The sequence below is a fragment of the Calonectris borealis genome, chromosome 1 (assembly GCF_964195595.1).
Source record: "Calonectris borealis chromosome 1, bCalBor7.hap1.2, whole genome shotgun sequence".
Taxonomy (NCBI): Eukaryota; Metazoa; Chordata; class Aves; order Procellariiformes; family Procellariidae; genus Calonectris; species Calonectris borealis.
In genome coordinates, this window is record NC_134312.1 from 96,793,578 (window position 1) to 96,813,239 (window position 19,662).

General features: G+C 36.8%; 1 protein-coding gene across 3 annotated transcripts in view; it reads right to left on the bottom strand.

The window, feature by feature from the left end:
* Window positions 1–19,662, bottom strand: part of CBLB (Cbl proto-oncogene B) — a 133,769-nt gene that overhangs the window by 21,011 nt on the left and 93,096 nt on the right. For all 3 annotated transcript variants that reach the window (XM_075168542.1, XM_075168524.1, XM_075168534.1), the window contains 4 exons: window positions 16,992–17,195; window positions 7,244–7,429; window positions 4,659–5,024; window positions 1,982–2,076 (listed from right to left, as the gene is read on the bottom strand). In XM_075168542.1, coding sequence (XP_075024643.1) covers window positions 1,982–2,076; window positions 4,659–5,024; window positions 7,244–7,429; window positions 16,992–17,195 — 851 coding nt within the window. The remainder of the gene's footprint in view (window positions 1–1,981; window positions 2,077–4,658; window positions 5,025–7,243; window positions 7,430–16,991; window positions 17,196–19,662) is intronic.

The following is a 19,662-nucleotide window of genomic DNA, read 5'->3' on the forward strand; positions in this document are numbered from 1 at the left end:
CCAATTTTTTCCACCTACATACTGTCACACAGTATTATAGATTATTGGGGTATTTTCTAGTGGTAACAAAAACTTAATTTGAAATCAATTTAAAACAGACATATTAGTGTTTCAGGAAACAACATACAATGATCAATTTTTAATTTTAACAGCCATTCCATGTGACATTTTAGTAGTTGTTAATTAGATAATTAATTAGATAATGAACTTCTTACCCCTAGGTTATATATTGATATTTTTACATTTTAAAAATCAAAATTTAAAACATGCTGTATGTTTTTTAAAAGGCTTAAATGCAAAACCAAACCAGAAATGAAAGTTAATTTATTCCTGAAAAGTTTATGGAGTTTGGTTTTAGCAAATGAAGATTTTCTTTTGGCTGGAATACGTCAGTGTTCTATTCAGAAGACTTCAGCTAATGAAGATATTTCTTTTGACCAAGCTAAATTCACACATTCTAGTTTTGTATTGGCTTGACATGGATTTTGTGCCTGTCCACATTGCTATGACATCTTGTGGAATTTCCAATGAACACTGCATGGTGTACGTATACATCGTACTTTGATTGTAGTCTACCTTTGCAAAAATCTGAGTAAAAAAATGGGATTTTCACGAAGCAGAATGTTTTGTTATTTCAACACTATGAAAAATAAAAATAAGAATCTTCCCCTCTTCAGAATTCAATTTGCTTTGGAATATGAAAGTATTTCGTTTGTCCATCAGAGTCATTGCTTTCTCTTTCTGACTTGACAGGATGTGGAACATCCCAGGGCTTGCACTGTATCATGGAAGGAGCAGTCAATCCAAGGAGATCAGCCTATAGAGGGGATTGATTACATGAGGTATCCAAACGGTACTCCTGGGATACCCTACCTCAATCAGGTTACATCACAACGTTCAATTACAAAAATGTCTGCATAATGTTCTAAAATTTGCTTCTGAACTGAAAGTAAACATGGAGAACTTCAACTCAGCAATTATTCCACCCGAACACATGTTTCTGAATGAAAAAGTCAATGCTCCACTGTACTTTTATTCTAGTGCTTAGGAAGAGAAAAACCAGCATATTAATGAAATGCTGAAATATATTTGTCTTATGTTACCACTAACTGAACAGCAATGGAATGAGTGCTGAAGATACGGCAAAACTACACACTAATGAGAAAATTCTCAGTATTAATATGTACTGACTGCCCAATTATTTTATTTAACAGCAAGAATCACAAGTAGTACATTGGAAAGAAACTGTATGACAACATCAAACATTGTGCTATGCTCTCTTGTTCTGCAGAAAATTCAGTGTGATTCAGAGTCCAAAGATACTTGCTATGCACAGCAACATCTTGGTACCAAATAAACAGCCATGTTGCTGGAAGACTAAGAGTAGTCTGCAACTTGAAATGACAAAATTTCCCAAACCATATTCTGGAACTCAGGGAGGTTGACTCCATTTAAAATGGATATAAAATGTTTTTGTTTGGTTGGTTTTTAGCCACAACAAAGAAAAGATACTGGTGTGAACCTTGGGTGTGTAGAAAGCTCCGTGTGTAGAAAGCCCAGAAAGCACGACTAGAATAGGGGCAGAACGCACACAAATAATGCTCTTTACCCTTCGTACTTGCCCTAGAATATCTCATCTCCTGCAATAAATAGCTCTGACCACACTTCTTCTGTAGTAGTAGCAAAACCAGACAGCATCTGCTCCCACTGCCAAATACCTGTGCACAAGATCTGCCACAATTTATTCTCTCTTCCTATAAAAATATAGTATGATCAATTAACATTAGAACTGCTCCCACTTAATCAATACAATTTAAGTTTCTTTTGTAAAGCCACATTAAAGTTCATGGAAAATGTATCACCAAGTTATACTAGTTCATGTGTTATCTTTTTTCTTCCCATTTTTCTTTTAGCACCAGAGAATCAGTGTTATTATCTAACATTAACTAACACATTTCTTTTACAAATAAAGTTAACTTACTTTATACTAGAGATGATGGAGGCAGATGGAAGAGGGGGTGAAAGCCGTGGAGGGACATCATATTCTTCATTTATCAGATGACCATTTGAAAAGACCTAAAAATCGCACAAGTGTTACAATGGGTCTCTCCTCCCATTTATCATCATGGATGTTCATCAACTAGTTATTACAAAATAGACCTTGAGAAGATTATGGGTAAAGGCTTTCCTAGGAGTTCACATTACAGAGCTCTTTTCTGAATTGACTCTTTCATACCTATTTCAGCTCATCCCATTTGGGAGCTGTAGAACACATTAGTTTAAAACTTCGCCAAAAGAAGTTGTTCCACATCACGGTTACTAGGTGGACTACTCAGTTACAGCTGAACTGCTTGTGAGAAAATCCAGATTTTGAGATTGCAAACCAATCAAAGTGAGAGAGACAAGTACAGTGGGAAAACAACAGGTAGAGTATGCTAAACATATTAATGTTTTTTAAAACTCTCTGACACAGTGCCTGCCAGAATCCACTCTCTACCCACAGGATTGTCTTCCTGATTCTCGGCTTTTACCAATAGTAAAAAGATTATAATACAATTGATACATGAATCAGGGATGAAAATTCATTAGATGTTTCCCTTGTGAATGTGCATACAGCCTGAAACGATAATTCAGAGTTGTCATTTGCTCCATTTAACCAAACGGCTTAGATCTATAACTTGAAGATGACAGTTCAAATAGCATTTGGTTAAAGAAATACATATGTAACTTCTCCAGACTACAATGGCACTTCTACACTGAGTGGTTATTCTGATTTGAGAAGTATTCATTCCATCAGCTTCAATACTGCACCAGACCACAAATGGAATGAAGATATAAACCTAACATCCTTTTAAAATCAGATTAAAAGCTATAGCATTTTAAACAACAGCCTAGTTGTAAGTAAAATTTTCGTGTTTTGCCTCAATGCTGATAAAAGGACATTCTAATTATATATAACACCATGGACTACTTAAGCACCTTTCATCATATATGTCAATGTCCTTTACCAATACTAACCAAATTTCAGTAACGTACTTTTGAAAAAACCATAACATCCATATAAAAAAAAAATTAAAATAGAGATAGAAAGGTTAAATAGCTTGAGACCTTGGGAAAAGCAAATAGAGAGAAAAATTGATGTTTTCTAACTACTGTGACTTAACCACAAATCCATCCTTCTTAGCACAATCCATGTAGTCTTCAAGACAAAAAAAAAAAGAAAAGCAGTTTTGAGGTAATAACCTGCTCTATGAATAAATTACTGAGCTGCTTTGATAAAACTGATTAGAGCGGAACTAGGAATTTTTTCTTAGGCCATCACCACTTGATCTCTTTTCAAACCTAAGCCTCCCCAACTGTACATAGTCTTGTAAGTTGTCTGAAGCTGCCTAATGCCAGAACCACTGCCTCTATGCTCTCCTCCCCAGATATCTTCAATTAACCTATAGAAACAATCCTTCAATTTTTTTGATAGAAGAAACACCATAGTTATAGACATACATACTATTCACTGCAACCAAGGACAGGAAAACATACTTCTCCTGTGGGTGACAAGCAGATGCCCTCTAGCCAAACCAAGCTAGACGATCAGTGGAAAGGTGGCAAGTGACAACTCTGAACACCCTCAGCACTGGAAAAGGATTATTGGACATTACACTGGACATTTGTCCAAGAGAAGTCAAAAGCTGCTATGGACAAATTACAATGTACAACTCCAGCAGCTAGAGTTCTGATTTAAGTATGAAGGAGGAAAAATTTAGCTAAAATATGTGTATTACTGTAAACAATTGACAAAGAAAAATGGAGTTGCAATGCTAATTATCCTGAACACGGTTTAGAGTATTGATGATAATACCAAATCAAACAATGCAATACTGGGGTCGTGCCACTGAGCACTTTCAAGGATGCTGCCCATATAGCCAGGGGTGAAGATACAACAAATGATTCTACATTTAGCTTGGCTTTGGATGTATTTGTTTCCTCTCTCTTAGGGTCAAGGCAGGTTGGATCTTCTCCATTAGAGTACACTGAACATCATGACTAATTTAATGCTCTTTGGAAAATAATGTTTTACTGATGAACAACACAACTGACCTTTAGAATATTTAGCTTTTTACGTTAATGCACACAATATATCTGGCAATTTAAGTATATTTGTATACATCATTTGGACATATTGCATACATTACAGATTGAAGAGGTTACCAAGTCCTCACCTCACCTATGACAGAGGTAACTGGAACATCTACTATTCCATCAGCAAATGCATACACAATTTTGGCATAAGGCACTTCCAAAGTGGACCTTTGAGATCCTATGTAACTATACTACAGCATATAGTGCTATATTATTATCATGCACCAGCTGTATGGATAATTTGCTAGAAGAATATAGCAAGTCTAGAATTTTCTCTCCAAGCCATTTTTTGAAGGGTTCATGTTAAAATTTTAACTTAAGACCCTCATGTACTGTTGCTTCACAAATTACAGTATTAACAAACCATTTATTTATGACCAACTTATTATTAAGTATCAACAGGAAAGATTCAGAAACAGCAGATCAACAGTGACCAATATAAACAGTGCTTTAGCCAATGCAAGACAATGCTGCAGGTAGGGTATCAAACCAGGATTGAACACATTCAGCTCATTTCATACCTTGGCACCTTCTGCAGGCAGCTCATGACGTCTATGTTTCCTCATAAATCCTGGATCAGAACTTATGCGGTTGTGCCTTCCATTTATGTTCGAAATTGCAGTCAGTCCTGGTTTGGGAGAAGCATCACTCCCTATTCGACATCCTACCAACTGACTTGTCCCAAACACATCTCTGGGACACCAGCCTTCAAGGGGCATCGGCTGGTCTCTGGAAGGCACGCTTTCCGGATGATGCAGGTGTCTGCTTATCCTGTTGTCTGGTGGAATTGGAGGGGGTCTCTCTGGTGGGGGCGGAGGAGGATCACGCAAGGGAGGTGGTGGTGCTGGCAAAGGTTTGTCTTGTTTCCTTATCATACAAGGAGAAGACTAAACAACACAGTAAGTTAAAAAAAAAGTTACATATAGGCATGCGTATTTCTCTCATGACCAAGTATGGCTTTACCATTTCTAATTGATATCTTTTCAAGGCATCACAGGAGTACTTGCCAGTAGGTTAGAAGTTAGTCTTGTCTTTGCATACTGCAGACAACCTGGCCTCTCTTCAGAAAGCATGCCCGCATTTCTGCTGTTGCATGAGTAACCCAAGGAAGGAGGTGGACAGGAAAAAAGAAAACTGACTGAGGCAGATTTGTCTGACCCATAACTTTTTTCCAGAATCCTTTGCTTTGGTCCTTTGAATCACTTACTTAGCTGCTGAAATGAATTCTGAGGGATGTTTGGAAAAAGCTGAAAGCCAATTTACCAGAAAAAAAAAAAAAAACACCACTTATACAGGTAGCTGTATAGCTTCTAAAAGCACAAATCTGATAAAACCAAAACATTTTCATTAGGAGTGAATTACTAACAGCATTTACAAAATAACACTTGGGCCAGGTCTTTACGAAATGTTTTTCTCTTACTACCAGCTACCGTAAGAAATACAGGGAAGATGATTTCCCCTGGAAGGTGTAATTTACATGGACTCTGTAAGCCTGCTTATTATTACCACTTGAAGAGATGGAGGCCACAAAAGTTTTAAAGTAAGAATAGTTATTTGCTCTCACTTCACAGGTTAGTCCACCCATTATTCTTCGAGCAGCAGCTCAACACGTTACTTAGATTGAAAATAAAGTTACTCTACCTGCAGTTCTATTCATATAAATAGGAATGTATATTAAATAAAGAAGTGTTTAATTCAGCTGCTACTTAAGAAAAATAGTTATTCTCACTGTCAAGGCAGGAACATAATGGCTAGGTCCAAATTTTTTTCTTATAGTTATAATTATAGTTATAGTTTTCCATTGCAGAAAAAGAGAAGAGTTTTTTGATTGAAGTAGTCGTCTTGGCAGGACTAAATTGTCTTTTTTTTTTTAAAAAAACATGAAGTTTTTTAAAGTAAGTATTCCTTGTGGCCCCCATCCTATTTCCCTTTCACCCCTCAAAAATTTTTTTTTTTTCAGGAAAAGTTTCAAGGAAAGAAACAGCACTTTCAAAATAATGTCACAGAAAAATTTAAAGCAATATTAATGTATTTCTGATTTTCTGGTTTTTATAACACATGAACTTTGTAAAACTATGCTATTGTAAAATTAATTTTTAATGGATGTACCAGATTTTTAGCACATATCCTCAATGTGTTACAAATTCCTTTGTATAATATAAAAAGTGATGAAAGAAGCTTAAAGAAACTATTCAAACTTCTATTTTTTCCTCTAAATGTAAACTGCTAGAATCTTAAAAAGAGGTTGATTTTCAAGCTTGAAGTAAAAACCTGACAAAAAAAATAGGGTACTTTATACTGGATTATTAAAAGCACACAGGTTTCAAGTCATGTTTTGAACTTGAATTTGAATTCATCATCTAAAAATCAAAATGTAAATCTAATTCCCCCTCTCTATACAATCACAACAAAGCTATCAACTCATAATAGAGAGCAACAAACATAGTATTTGTTCTCATTCATGCTTATCCACTCAAAAAATCATTAATTCTTTAGTATCATTAGTTTTGCAAAACACAGCATACAACTTATTAGCTATAGAGTCATACTTGAGTCCTAATATATGCCAGTTAAGGTTCTGAAAGCAGGTTATCTGCAAATACTTTTCTTGTAAGGATACTGTGGAAATTGAGCATAAACCATCATCAGAGCACAACATACAATTTAAATGAGACAATGACGTTAAAAATCTATTTTCAGGAAACTTTCACTTCTATTTATTTTCATGAATTGAAGTTTACTACCGAATTGATCCATTACAGCAATGTCTTTAAAATTCTGACCATAACCAAGTGCAATATAATCACTAGACAAACAGAGGTCATATTTGACTGACACATGTAGCTGTAAACATTTGACAGGCACTTGCCAAAGTCAACCACAGGAGATAAGAGACATAATCAATGTGGATCTAATCTAAAGTTCATCTAAGCTACAAGGAATTAAAGTTCTTTTGGACAGAGCAAACTCCAGAAAAAGAAAATACATGTGGAAAATTTCATTATAGTCTATATTCCAAAACAAATAAGCAAGCTCACCTTGAAAACAACCAAATACAATTTGTCAATATTCGTATATAAAGAAATAATGGTTCAGTAAGACTTACCTTTGGTGATCCAGTTGGGCTGGCACATGGTGACCGTGCTACTCCCTTCTGAATAAGATCCAGACGAGGAGGTACAGGTGGAAGACTAAGATGTGGGATTTGCAGGGGGTCTGGAAGTGGTTTTCTTCTTTGTGCAAGAGGGGAAGATCCCGGGGAAGTCACTGGTGAATTCTGCCTCTCATTGCACTTCAAGACAGAAAAAAAATATTACTAGTATTTACCTGATGACCGAGTATACAACTTCCATTCCATGACTAAAACATTTGATACTTGTCAGGTACTTACTAATAGTCATTTATCATAATGGACACCCTGCTACTCTTAATTAATAGACAGTATAGGTGCTTAGCTTACAATTACTGAAAAAGAAATGAACAAGTCATTCTACCTCAAAAATAACTAAGATCCAAGTTAACTTGTGATGAAAATAAAAGAATACATATTCCACTAATTTGTTTAAAAAACAAGCAATCATTGCCACACAAAAGGAAACAATCAAAAATGTAGAGATTCTACTGTAGTACTTCTACTTTTGATGACCTTCTTATCCTTAGAGAGTACTCCATCTAAAATTCTATACGTGACTTTTAAAAGCCAGACGCCTATGATACTCTGTTAACTGCAGCCCATTTTCAAATCATACTTCCATAGAAAATGGCATGTATGTGTCTTCTGAAAACTTATGCATCAAAATCATCAGCAAGCCAGTAGGCAAAGCAGTTATTTCTTTCCTCATTTATTTGTTGATTTACAAAAGTCATTTTAGGACAATTCAGTTTATCATTTTAGCAAATATTAAACTAATGACACACACACTTAACATCCCCCGAAGTGACAAATGATGATTTTTTTTTTTCTTGACTTGTCCTTTCAAATTCATCAGAACCAGAGATTTCAATCCTCAATACAGGCTCTACCCATTTTTGCAACTAGTTCCTGAACCTCATCTGGCTGAGTTTTAACAAACACAGTTTAGTTGTTTGCATGAATCAGTTAAAGTTACTTCTATGAACCCACTGTATTTGTATCTGTACTGTAAGCAAACCTGGGTGTTTATCCTGTTCTATGCTTTCCCTGACAGTAGACACGAGTAGCTGGACGACATTCACATCAAGCATCAGCCTCAGGCCACTTGTGCACTGAGGCATCCTGGTGTTCTTGCTATATAACTTGCCTATAGAGGCTAACAATCTGCCATCTTCTTAAGGCAAGCATATAAAATTGCACCCATCTCTAAGCTAAATCACTTTGATGGAAACCTTTCTCCTCTTTTCATAAGCTTTTTCTCACCAGTGCTATACATCCCATAGTGATGACAGGGATGGGACAAGGAAGTTCTTTAACAAGGTAAACAAGTAAACAACATTGCCTTTCTTTACATATAGTGACTATGTTAAAGAATCTGAAAACTTTGTAAATTCAAAAGGAGACCCAGGAAAAGAATCTAGTATACTGACTCCTTACCCTATGCACTACAGTTTAGTTTAGTACTCTGTCCTATACAATTGGGATTGCTACCAGATTTCCTTCAGAAATAGGAGTTACCAAAATATTACTGGATAACATCGCAAGAAAAAATGAGACAGAGGGGTGAGGAGGTGTTGAAGAGGTAGAAGGCTGAGGTTCAATTCCATTGCAGAATGATTTTTTTTTGTGATACGTAGGATCTTACCACTTGGTCTATTATGTGCAAGCTCAATGTCACAACTAGACATTCAATTTCAAGAGACTGAGCAACTCAAGATTCGTGCTCTTCATGGCTACCAGAAGCTTCCCAGTTTCTCCTTTCTATAAAGAAGTGGTCACAATGTTCATATTAAATGGCTTGAATATAGTCCTTAAATTTTGTTTCCTTTAACTGGTGAATGTCCCTGACCTTGACTGGAAGTCCATGAGGATAAACACATGAATGATTGTGAGGTGCTTAGTCTCTCTGAACATTATGGGAAGTTGAATAACTAAGCTAGATATGTGTCTCTCAAGCATGCCTGAGCAACCATAATTATAAAATTACTATAAACTGAATGCCAATTCTTCTTCCTTAACAGAAAGCATCTATCAGTTAAATAGCATAATAAACACCGTATCATCTAATAGCATTAGTTTTCAAAGTTTAGTTATAACTCCATCAAGCATTCCTAAAAGCCAAGAGCCATGTGATGTAACATATTCAATGCTTTGGTTTCAGCATCAGACAGAGAATGAATTTATTTCCCAAATTATTTGAAATACAACTAAAGAAGGAGGTCTCTCACCTCTAAAAAGATACAATTATTTAAAACAAATGGAAGTGTTGTAGTAAGTCTCTACATTTTAGGTGTTGCACAACATACTGTCTCTCAGTCAGCAGGCAATTACTCCAGAAGATCTAAAAAACAATCCTATATATAGGTAATAGGAGTTGGAAACAAAGAATAAGAAAAATATGAAATACTGAAAACAGAGTACTGGACAGGAAACATTTGTTTGGAATTTAAGATGTTCTAATGGTCATACCATCACATTAATTAACTTGAGTCGACTTGTGGGATCAAGTGCACCCTCAGCAAGTTTGCAGATGACACCAAGATGAGTGGTGCCTGAGGGACGGGATGCCATCCAGAGGGACCTGGACAAGCTCGAGAAGTGGGCCTGTGTGAACCTCATGAGGTTCAACAAGGCCACGTGCAGGGTCCTGCACCTGGGTCGGGGCAACCCCTGGTATCAATACAGGCTGGGGGATGAAGGGATTCAGAGCAGCCCTGCCGAGAGGGACTTGAGGGTACTGGTGGACGAAAAGCTGGACATGAGCCAGCAATGTGCGCTCGCACCCCAGAAGGCCAAGCGTATCCTGGGCTCCATCAAAAGCAGTGTGGCCAGCAGGTCGAGGGAGGTGATTCTGCCCCTCTGCTCTGCGGAGACCCCACCTGGAGTCCTGCATCCAGCTCTGGAGCCCTCAGCACAGGAACGGGAGCGGGTCCAGAGGAGGGCCATGAAAATGATCAGGGGGATGGAATGCTTCTCCTGTGAAGAAAGGCTGAGAGAGTTGCAGTTGTTCAGCCTGGAGAAGAGAAGGCTTTGGGGAGACCTTATTGCAGCCTTTCAGTACTTAAAGGGGCCTTGTAAGAAAAATGGGGACAAACTTTTTAGCAGGGCCTGTTGCGACAGGACAAGGGGGAATGGGTTTAAACTAGAAGAGGATAGATTTAGACTAGATACAAGGAAGACACTTTTTACAATGAGGGTGGTGAAACACTGGAACAGGTTGCCCAGAGAGGTGGTAGGTGCCCCACCCTTGGAAACATTCAAGGTCAGGTTGGACGGGGCTCTGAGCAACCTGATCTAATTGAAGATGTCCCTGCCCACGACAGGGGGGTTGGACTAGATGACCTTTAAAAGGTCCCTTCTAATCCAAGCTATTCTATGATTCTATTCCTGAGAGGGTCACCTGACAGAGTCTCAAAAGTCACACTGTGTAGTTATGTGAATCCACAGCTAAATGAACAACATTGTATTGACAGCATTTTAAGAATATCCATCACTGCTTCTCTATGACAACCTGCTTTTACACAGTTCTGCTCTACAGAATCACTAGGAAAAATGGTAAGTTCTTCCCTCAGTGAGCCCACTGGTCTCATCCATGTGAGAGTTCTTTTCTCCTGCCATAACAACAGTCCAGCTCCAGCAGAGACAGAAATCATGGAAATATTCACATTTAAAGTCCACTAGGGACTGATGTTATTTTCAGATTTATGGAAACAAGTGGCTGAAAGACATACCTAATATGTAGTAGGCAGTAACAAAAACTGGAACAATATGAAAATTTATTTAAAAATTCAAGATTCTTAGAACCTGACATGGTTTTAATCCTGTTGAAACAGAAGATTAATTTATGTGATAAACTTCTGGTTCCATATATATTTGGTTTTTAGCTATCTCTACCCATCATATTCCATGAATGGTAAATCACAACTGCCAAAATAAAATGGAAATTTTTCAAAGTCTTAAACATGTGAAAGGACTTAAATTTAAGCTTACATCAGCATCTTTTTCAGAATAGCAAAATAATCTTTCAGTCCCCTGAACTACTATTGCTAACAGCCACAATGCTATCAGAGCATGCTGTGGCCCCAGAGATTTCAAAAAGAGAACTGATGGTGGCCAACAGGTTAAAGAATAACTTACAAAGCACGAGGTAAAAAAAAAAAACAAACCCAACAACAACATCAAAAAAGGAAAATAGCTGATAGCAAAAGCAGTTTCTCTCCCTACAAGGAAGTTTAATCCATGTCACCACTTGGCGCTGAAGTAAGAGAGAACGCTTTGCTGAGAGAAACTCAAAATGATGATTCCTTGTTTAGATCTACTGAAACTAAAAATAAAAACAAACAAAACAAAATATTCCACAGCAACAAAAGGTTTTCTTCAGCATTCAGTATCAGATTGCCATCATATTCCCATTATTAAGAACCCCATATTTTTCCTGTTCACCCCCATCCAACCTGCCTAGCTGTATCATTTGATGTTTGTTGACAGCTAGGCCAAAAAGATGGCTGTACTTCATGTGGATGCCAGGGCATTAACAGATGTACATAATGCCTACTCTTTTTGGCAGACTCCCTAAGGATGAAGAGATTTAAAATTTTTCTGTTTGTCACCTACTGGAGATTTCCGTGTATTTTCTACTCACTGGAAATAAAGCAGCAATGAGAGCAGCACAGTGACAAAAAGATAAAACAAGCAAGCGATTAAGATACATACTAATACAAATGAACTGGCAGTGACAGAAGACAGATCTTCAGCGTACAAAGGGGCTCTGCTGCAACACACACAGACCTGTGCAATAAAGATGTAATTAAGGAAAAGAACACAGACTCCTTTGTAACAACATGGACTTCATCTGGTTGGCATGACTGCTGCCAAGGGAAAAGCAGCTGTGACTTCGCAATTGTACTGCAGAGCAGACCACACACTTGTGTTATTTAATCAGATGTATTTATTACTGGGGTATACTGGTATCAGTTTGCCCCTAGTGGTTGTGAATTCAAGAATAAGGCTGCTTTTGACATTGATTACAATTTCTAGTGAAGGTTTTTCTGATGGAAATATTAGCAGTCAGGCTATTGAATGGAGACTTTCAGCTTCAAATGCCAGACAGGCTCATATGAAAAGCATACTCAACACAACTCCCAACAAGTGACTGACTGAGGAATATTATCCTGATTGTTAACGTCCCACTGGAGAGAACTCAGTAATTTATAAATTGCATAATGAGACATCTAAGAAGGTCCAAGCAGACCTACACCAGAAGTGGACTTTTCATTTCCAAGTAGTTCCCTGAAGTTTCTTTCTTTATAATCAGATAAGAGTAACTCACATATTTGTTATTTCTTGTTAGGGTAAATTGTGGCCTAGACAGATTAGTATAATCTGGGCTTAAAAATTCGTATGAGGATATAAAGTTACATCACTTAACACTGATGGCTGTAAACGTTTTTTACATAGACAGGTTTGTTCTTTATTTGATCTTTCCTTTGCTGACCCAAGAAAATGCATGTGAAGGAAGGAGACGGAGTTAAGGCTGTAAGAGTCAGCACCACACTGCCCAAGGGAATCAGTAAAATACATTTTAACTAAGGGAGGCACACTGCCTCCCAGCATTTACACCTCTTTCAAATACTAATAACTAAGCAGTTAAGGACACTCTTGTTTTGTGGCATGATTTTACTAAATCCCCACAAACCAGGTGTACCATTAAGAAGGAAGTGACACGTATGTATGAGTTAAGAATGTACAGCTGAAGGGAATACCTGGATATGTATTTGAAGTCTTTTTTTACATATTCTGTATTTTATATGATGAAATTAAAAACATTATTACTACATAATACATGCCTTTTTTCATTACAAGGAAAAAAGTCAATTTAATGCTGTCCTGGTTCTGGCTGGAACAGAGTTAACTTTCTTCCCAGTAGCTTGGGGGTGTGCTGTGTTTTGGGTTCGGTGTGAAAGAAGCGTTGATGGCCCATTGATACTCGGGCTGTTGCTGGGTGGTCCTTGCACCGGGAGGGGGGAGCACAGCCGGGGTGGTGGACCCAGCTGGCCAATGGGGTATTCTATACCATGGGACATCATGCTCAGTATAAAAACCAGGTGTGTGGGGGGGCTCGCCCCCCGTTCGTGACACGCGGTCGGCGGTCGGTGAGCAGTTGCATTGTGCATCGCCTGCTTTTTGTATTCTGTTATTGTTGTTGTTCTCATTGTTATTATTACTGGTCTACTTTGTTTTATTTCAATTATTAAACTGTTTTTATCTCAACCCGGGAGCTTTTCCTACTTGTGCCCTCCCGATTGTCTCCCCCATCCCACCGGGTGGGGGTGGGGGGAGGGGTGAGTGAGCGGCTGTATGGGGTTTATTTGCTGGCTGGGGTTAAACCACCACAAATACTATGGAAATGAGGGGGAGGAGTCAAAAACATAGTCTCCTCCCATATTTTGAGAACCAAGGTCTTTTGTCATGATTTGTTAAGTTTGACCTAACTCATCTGCTGGAAGAAGCCTAATCATGACAAACAGTGGCTTTCAGCTTTGACAATTTCCTATAACTATTTTAAAGTAACAGGGTGAATCAAAGTCAGGTTTTGGTGCATTCAGACAGCTAGGAAATTAATTCCAGAGAAGACGGTAACTCCCCAGAGAAGATAACTTCATCTAGTTTTAGAAGAAAGCGTTTTTAGAGAATGTTAATTCACTTTAAGCTATTGAAAACCTCATAGACTGCTATACTGCTAGGGCCTTCCTCTATGTTTTCATGTAGTATTATTTGGATCAAACAATTATCTTAGCACTTCGAATTCAAAATTATTTGCTCTTAACAAGAGCTTCTGCACTACGCATTTTCCTTATTGTCTTTCTTTCTTTTTAAAAGAAGTGTATCAAGTTACGTCTTGTACACGGTAAAGTGACAGATAACTCTTAATTAATTGGGACAATGGATATTAAACATTAAGGAATAATAAACATAGTCTACTAGAGACTCTTTAAAAATGAAAAAAGCCATTTTTAATATTTACCTGAGCCAGTAATCTGCACATTTTTTTAATGTACATTTCATAATGTTGTACTTGGCTAGCACAAACTGAGAAAAGGAACACTTCAGGCAGTAACTGCATTAGCTAATCTGATACCATGGGGCTGGAAATTTCTCAGCGATGAGACAATTAACAGAGGTTTTGGCACAACTCTTCATCTTTCTTTCATAAAGAAATATCTGAAGACAATTTGGAAATTAAAAAAAATAAGCTGCTTGATGAGGCAGATAAACAGACTAATTGCAGTGGATTTCTCTAAAACCTCTGTTACAGCTGATCTTCTGCTGACTCATACACAACACCTAGCAAGAATGATTCATTTTTCTTAAAGTGTATCCATTTAGTCATTCCATTAAAGAATGAGTAAGTAGCTTTGTGATTACTCTTTTCCTTAAAGCCATTTCAAGTCTGAGGTCTCTCAGGGACTTAATTCAGATACCTCTTACAGTTTATGAGTACGCTTCAGTGATGAACCTGACTGTATGTGCTTCTAAAATGAGCTTACTGCAACTATTCTTTGCATTATGAATATATTTCCAAGTACAAGTCCCAAAGATAGTGAAAATTGGTAGTAACAGCTTAGAAACATTTTAACAGTGCCCCTCCCACAAGGCTTTCAGGACAATAAGCATTGATTTGAATATTTCCGCAACACATCATGAAGCCCTACAGTCACTTTCATCAGGACTTCATGTCCCTGGAACTTTCCTCTTCTAGCAAGTTTAACATCCCAGCTCACTACTAGCCAGATATGCCACAAGAAGATTTTCTCAGTAATACCACATGGTCTAGCCAGGTGATTTGAGACAGCCTATTTGATTTTCAAGGATTAACTGCTTTATGTTGAGGAAGCATACCACAATCCTTGCAATAAAATAAGAATTGAAAAATTTGTTCATTGGGATTAAAGTAACAACAGTATCAACAAGTTGGCTGCAAGAACTAAATTTCTGTCTTTGTCATCTAACTTCCATTGTTTCAACAAATGAAATGACTACAACACAGCCATTATACAGTACCGTGTTCACACTAACAGCATTAACAAGAAACAAAAGAAAAATTCAAGGGTAAAATCCTACATAATGTCATACAGGAAAAAAAGAATTTCTTTTAGCAGGCTCTGAAGAAACACTGTTTAGCAGGAAAAATAAATAATGATTAAAAGAAATAGACAAGGCTGATGAAGGCATTACTAACAAAAAGTGCATATAAATAATACCATATTCTATTCAGGTGGTGTGGTTAAGAGCATCACTGTACAACCATTGCAACAGTTTTAAGAAAAAAACAGCAGCTGAAAATCACCAAATGACCTGATAATTCAACATTTTCAAGGAAGGACTTCAAGAGGCAAACAAAGAATGGAAAATGCTGTTCCTAAACTTCAGGGATAATTAGTAGGTTTCTTTCACTGAACAATGAAATTAATGACATGAAAATAGCAAGCACCAAAGCACTCAAGTACTTGGTGAATACTGAAAACAAGACTTCTTATAGTAAAGCCTATTGTTCCTTCTTTTGGTAAAAGCATATGCGTTTTTGCCTTATCATGGAAGTGATAGTGTTATAAAAGCCCATCAATTCAAGGCTATCTCACAGAGGTCAGTCTGCAGACTGCAATTTAAGGCCAGGCAGGAAGGATAAACTGTTCCCAAGAGTAGGCCATGTTGTATTACATACACAACACAAGAATGATTCATATGACTTAAGAGGTTAGGAAGGATATCAGACATATATATATTAACTGACAGATACTCTCAGATATGAGGGTGAAACACTTTTTTTTAAAAAAAAAAAAAAACAATGAAAAGGAAAGAGTAAGACGTTACAGAATTAATTCCAAGGCAAGTATTTTATCTAGATGATCCTAGTAAAAGGTAAAACACAGAAAAAGCACTGTAAAATTCAGTGTTGCATGGCCTGTGACAACATCTATACCAGGCTAAAATATAGTAGTGAAAACTACCAACATAAAATAAACTTTTGTTAATGATAGTGCTTATTTATCCATGATAAAATCTCCTGTGACCAAAGAAAGATCCCAGAATTTAACATAAAGCACTTTCAGGACAAAAAACATCCCAAAACACAAAGTCACTATGAATAATCTCAGATACACTTTTCCCGCTAAAAGTACCTAATACCTAATACTAAAAATACAGAAGAAAAAAATCATAGACTCACATGAAACATGATTAATAGCTACTTATGTGCAATACAAATTGGGTTCCAAGTCACCTTTACAAAGCAGTAATATTTATAACCTATTTAGAAACTCAAGTCTAATCTTAAAATATTCTGTGCATGTGTATAAACACATAGGCAGAAAACTAGTAATATATTCTGTACATATGAAATTTTTTGTTCCTTACAAATAAAAGTTGTCCATACTGCGTATTTTGGATAAGAGTCTCAGCTGGTGCAAACTCATGCTTCCTCCATTATAAACAAAGTTAACTCAGTTCGCATCAGCTGAGAATCTGGATTTTTTTTTTCCCTCCTATTCAACTTCTGTATTATTGCTGCAATATTGATGCATTTTGTTTTTTCCACCCAAGAACTGTTCAGTGACTTGCTGAAACCTAGAGCATAAAGTGCAACCTCTCATTGTTTAAAGTTACAAGCAGCTTCATTTACAAATACATATCTATACCTGTTGTACAGTATTTGAAAATTTACCTTTCGGACTGAAGCCAAACGATTCATCATTAAAGACTCTTCTCTATCATCATCGTCATCCAAGTCCAGCATGGGCATACTAAAGCTATCAATAATACTGCAGCACCTGGAGTTTTCATCCCTTGGATCAAAGGGATCCACAATGATTGGTTCAGTTCCTTTGATTTCACAGCGGCAGAAAGGGCAGCCTTGGCCATCAGATTCCTAAAGCAAGACAAAAAAGTACATAAATTTTTAAAAATAAAAAATAGAGGTCATTTAAAAAAATAGGTCTTGTATCTTTCTACACAAAAATGCCCTTAACAGGTCTCTAAGAGCTCATAAAGAAGCACTGGAGTAAACAGATTCATAGATTTTTAACTATAGTAAATGGTAAAATGACTGCACTTTTAAAGCTCTCCTCAAAAGATTAAGCTTCACTTAAAAATAACTAATCAAAATGCAACCGTTATCTCTACAAAGCACCAAAATTGTAATTGTCATAGTATTACAGCGCAGGAAGTAACACCTTGTGTTTTAGGATTACAATTTTCCTATTTCTTCAGAGGAAAGAAGGCGAGGTGTGTAGACAGAGATAATGCATTTTATTATATATCTTTTATATTAAAGTATTTATTTTTCATTTTAAGTTAGAAAACGCAGATGAGCTTTAGGGCATGCAGCTCTTATTCTCTGAGTCCATCATTCAATGAACTGTAATATTACCATCATTCAGCGATATGCATACAGAACATCTAAAGCTACAAACATTTTTTGACATGTTTACCTAACAAACCAGGACTTTACTACATTTTCAATAAATTAGGTAAAACAAGGAACTATTTTCACATGTTATCAGAAACAAGAATTAATTGAATTTTAATTTCTAAGTGGTATAATGTGTTAAATGATTTTCAAGCAGCCATGTTTCCATTCCTTTTACTCATTTCAGAAATATTTTTTTCCCCATCAGAAGCAATCAAAAAGCCTTTAAAGTAGATTTCAGACACTAATGAACAAAAATATCAGAAAGTCTTTCAAGCATTTATAAAGAAATTTTTCCATCATGCGGCACAATGTAGATTTGAATTTAAAAAAAAAACCAAACCACACCCAAAAGAGCCCTCAAGCTTTAAGTGATCAAGATAATTCAATCTGAATTCAGAAATCACGTTGTGTCATATTTGCAGTCAGGTAGACAGACAGATAAAAAGATATGAATATCACAATTAATTCTAAACAACCTACCTATTCTCAAACATCATCAAGCAATCAGAGCTTTTTGAATTCTCGGATGCAAGGACAGCTTTATTTTTTTTCTAGCATTATTTTTATCTTGACACTTGCCAGTCTTACTAAACTGACAGATGATTTTACAGTTTGTGGAAGAACTGTATCCCAAGGCCAGATAACTATAAGTGATGTCTCCTGACAACAGTCATGTCTATTTGCATGGTTAGTACTGGATTTTCATTTTGTACAGAAAGATACACGTAATCTACTTTTAACAGCCTTGCATCCTAATTACAAAGGATTAGTCAACATCACTTACTACCTCAAAGAGCGCCTCCAAATTATATGGACCTACTGAAGTAATCACTGTCACGTGAACAGAAGTCCTCCCTTACTCATTCAATTCTTTACAGTTTCATTTTCTAAAAATAGCCTTGCAGATGAGGCACAGAGCTTTTCATTTTCAAGGCTTTCTTGTATCCGTGTTGTCAAATAGTTCTGTATTAGCAGTATCCTTCCTTTCTTTTCAAAAGCACCAAGTTCACCAAAATATATTGGATAACTAATCACAGCAGCGGAGACTTGTATTCAACAGTATGAATACAACTGAGAAATTAAAACTGAGATCTGAGATGTCTATACGAATACACACATTTGTCCATGCCCACAGAAAGGTTATTTAGAACATTGACAGAGTAGCTATTGTGAACCTTACAATGCAGCATATATGCCCATATGCTTTTAGAATCAAGTCCAGACATGTAGTTTCCAGACAAGAATAAATTTCTGTGGAAGAAAATGAATTTTACTCCTGTTGCATAATATGAAAAGGAAACAGTTAAACCAAGTCTTATTTGAGAGACTGATCTCCATAAAGGTGAACAACTCTGAATCATCCTTCGTATTCTATGCAGATCTGACGTTGCTAACTCAATTTTTTTCTGCTTGGTGAAAACATTCTGTATTGGACCTCTTGAGGCATGTCTAATGAGCCATTATGCTACCAATTAAACACTAGCCCACCAGAAGCTCGTAACAGCTAACGCTGTTACAGTGTAATATTTCTTCATTCCCTCAATAATTATACAAAATCTAAATTTGCAATAAAGTCCGAAATGTACCTGGCCGATTACAGCTGGTTGCAATGTTCTGATGAAGCTTCATCTTTTTGAACATGTCAGTTCTCTGAGCCTAAAATGCTTTGTTGTCCTCTTCCTGAATCCCTAGCCATTGGCCAAAGTACTGAGGACCTTAGCTTCTCAACTCTCCAGAGCACATCACTGGCACAACTCAGGAACACGCTGCTACCAGCTATGAGACACCCAGCAATCAAAAGTACAAAGATTTCAGTCCTTTTGCTTAATCCTTACAGCTAAGGAGAAGGGGGGGGGGGGGGGGGGAAGCTACAGACCTTAGAATTTCAGAATTTTTTTTAAGTCAAATATTAACATAGTTGGAC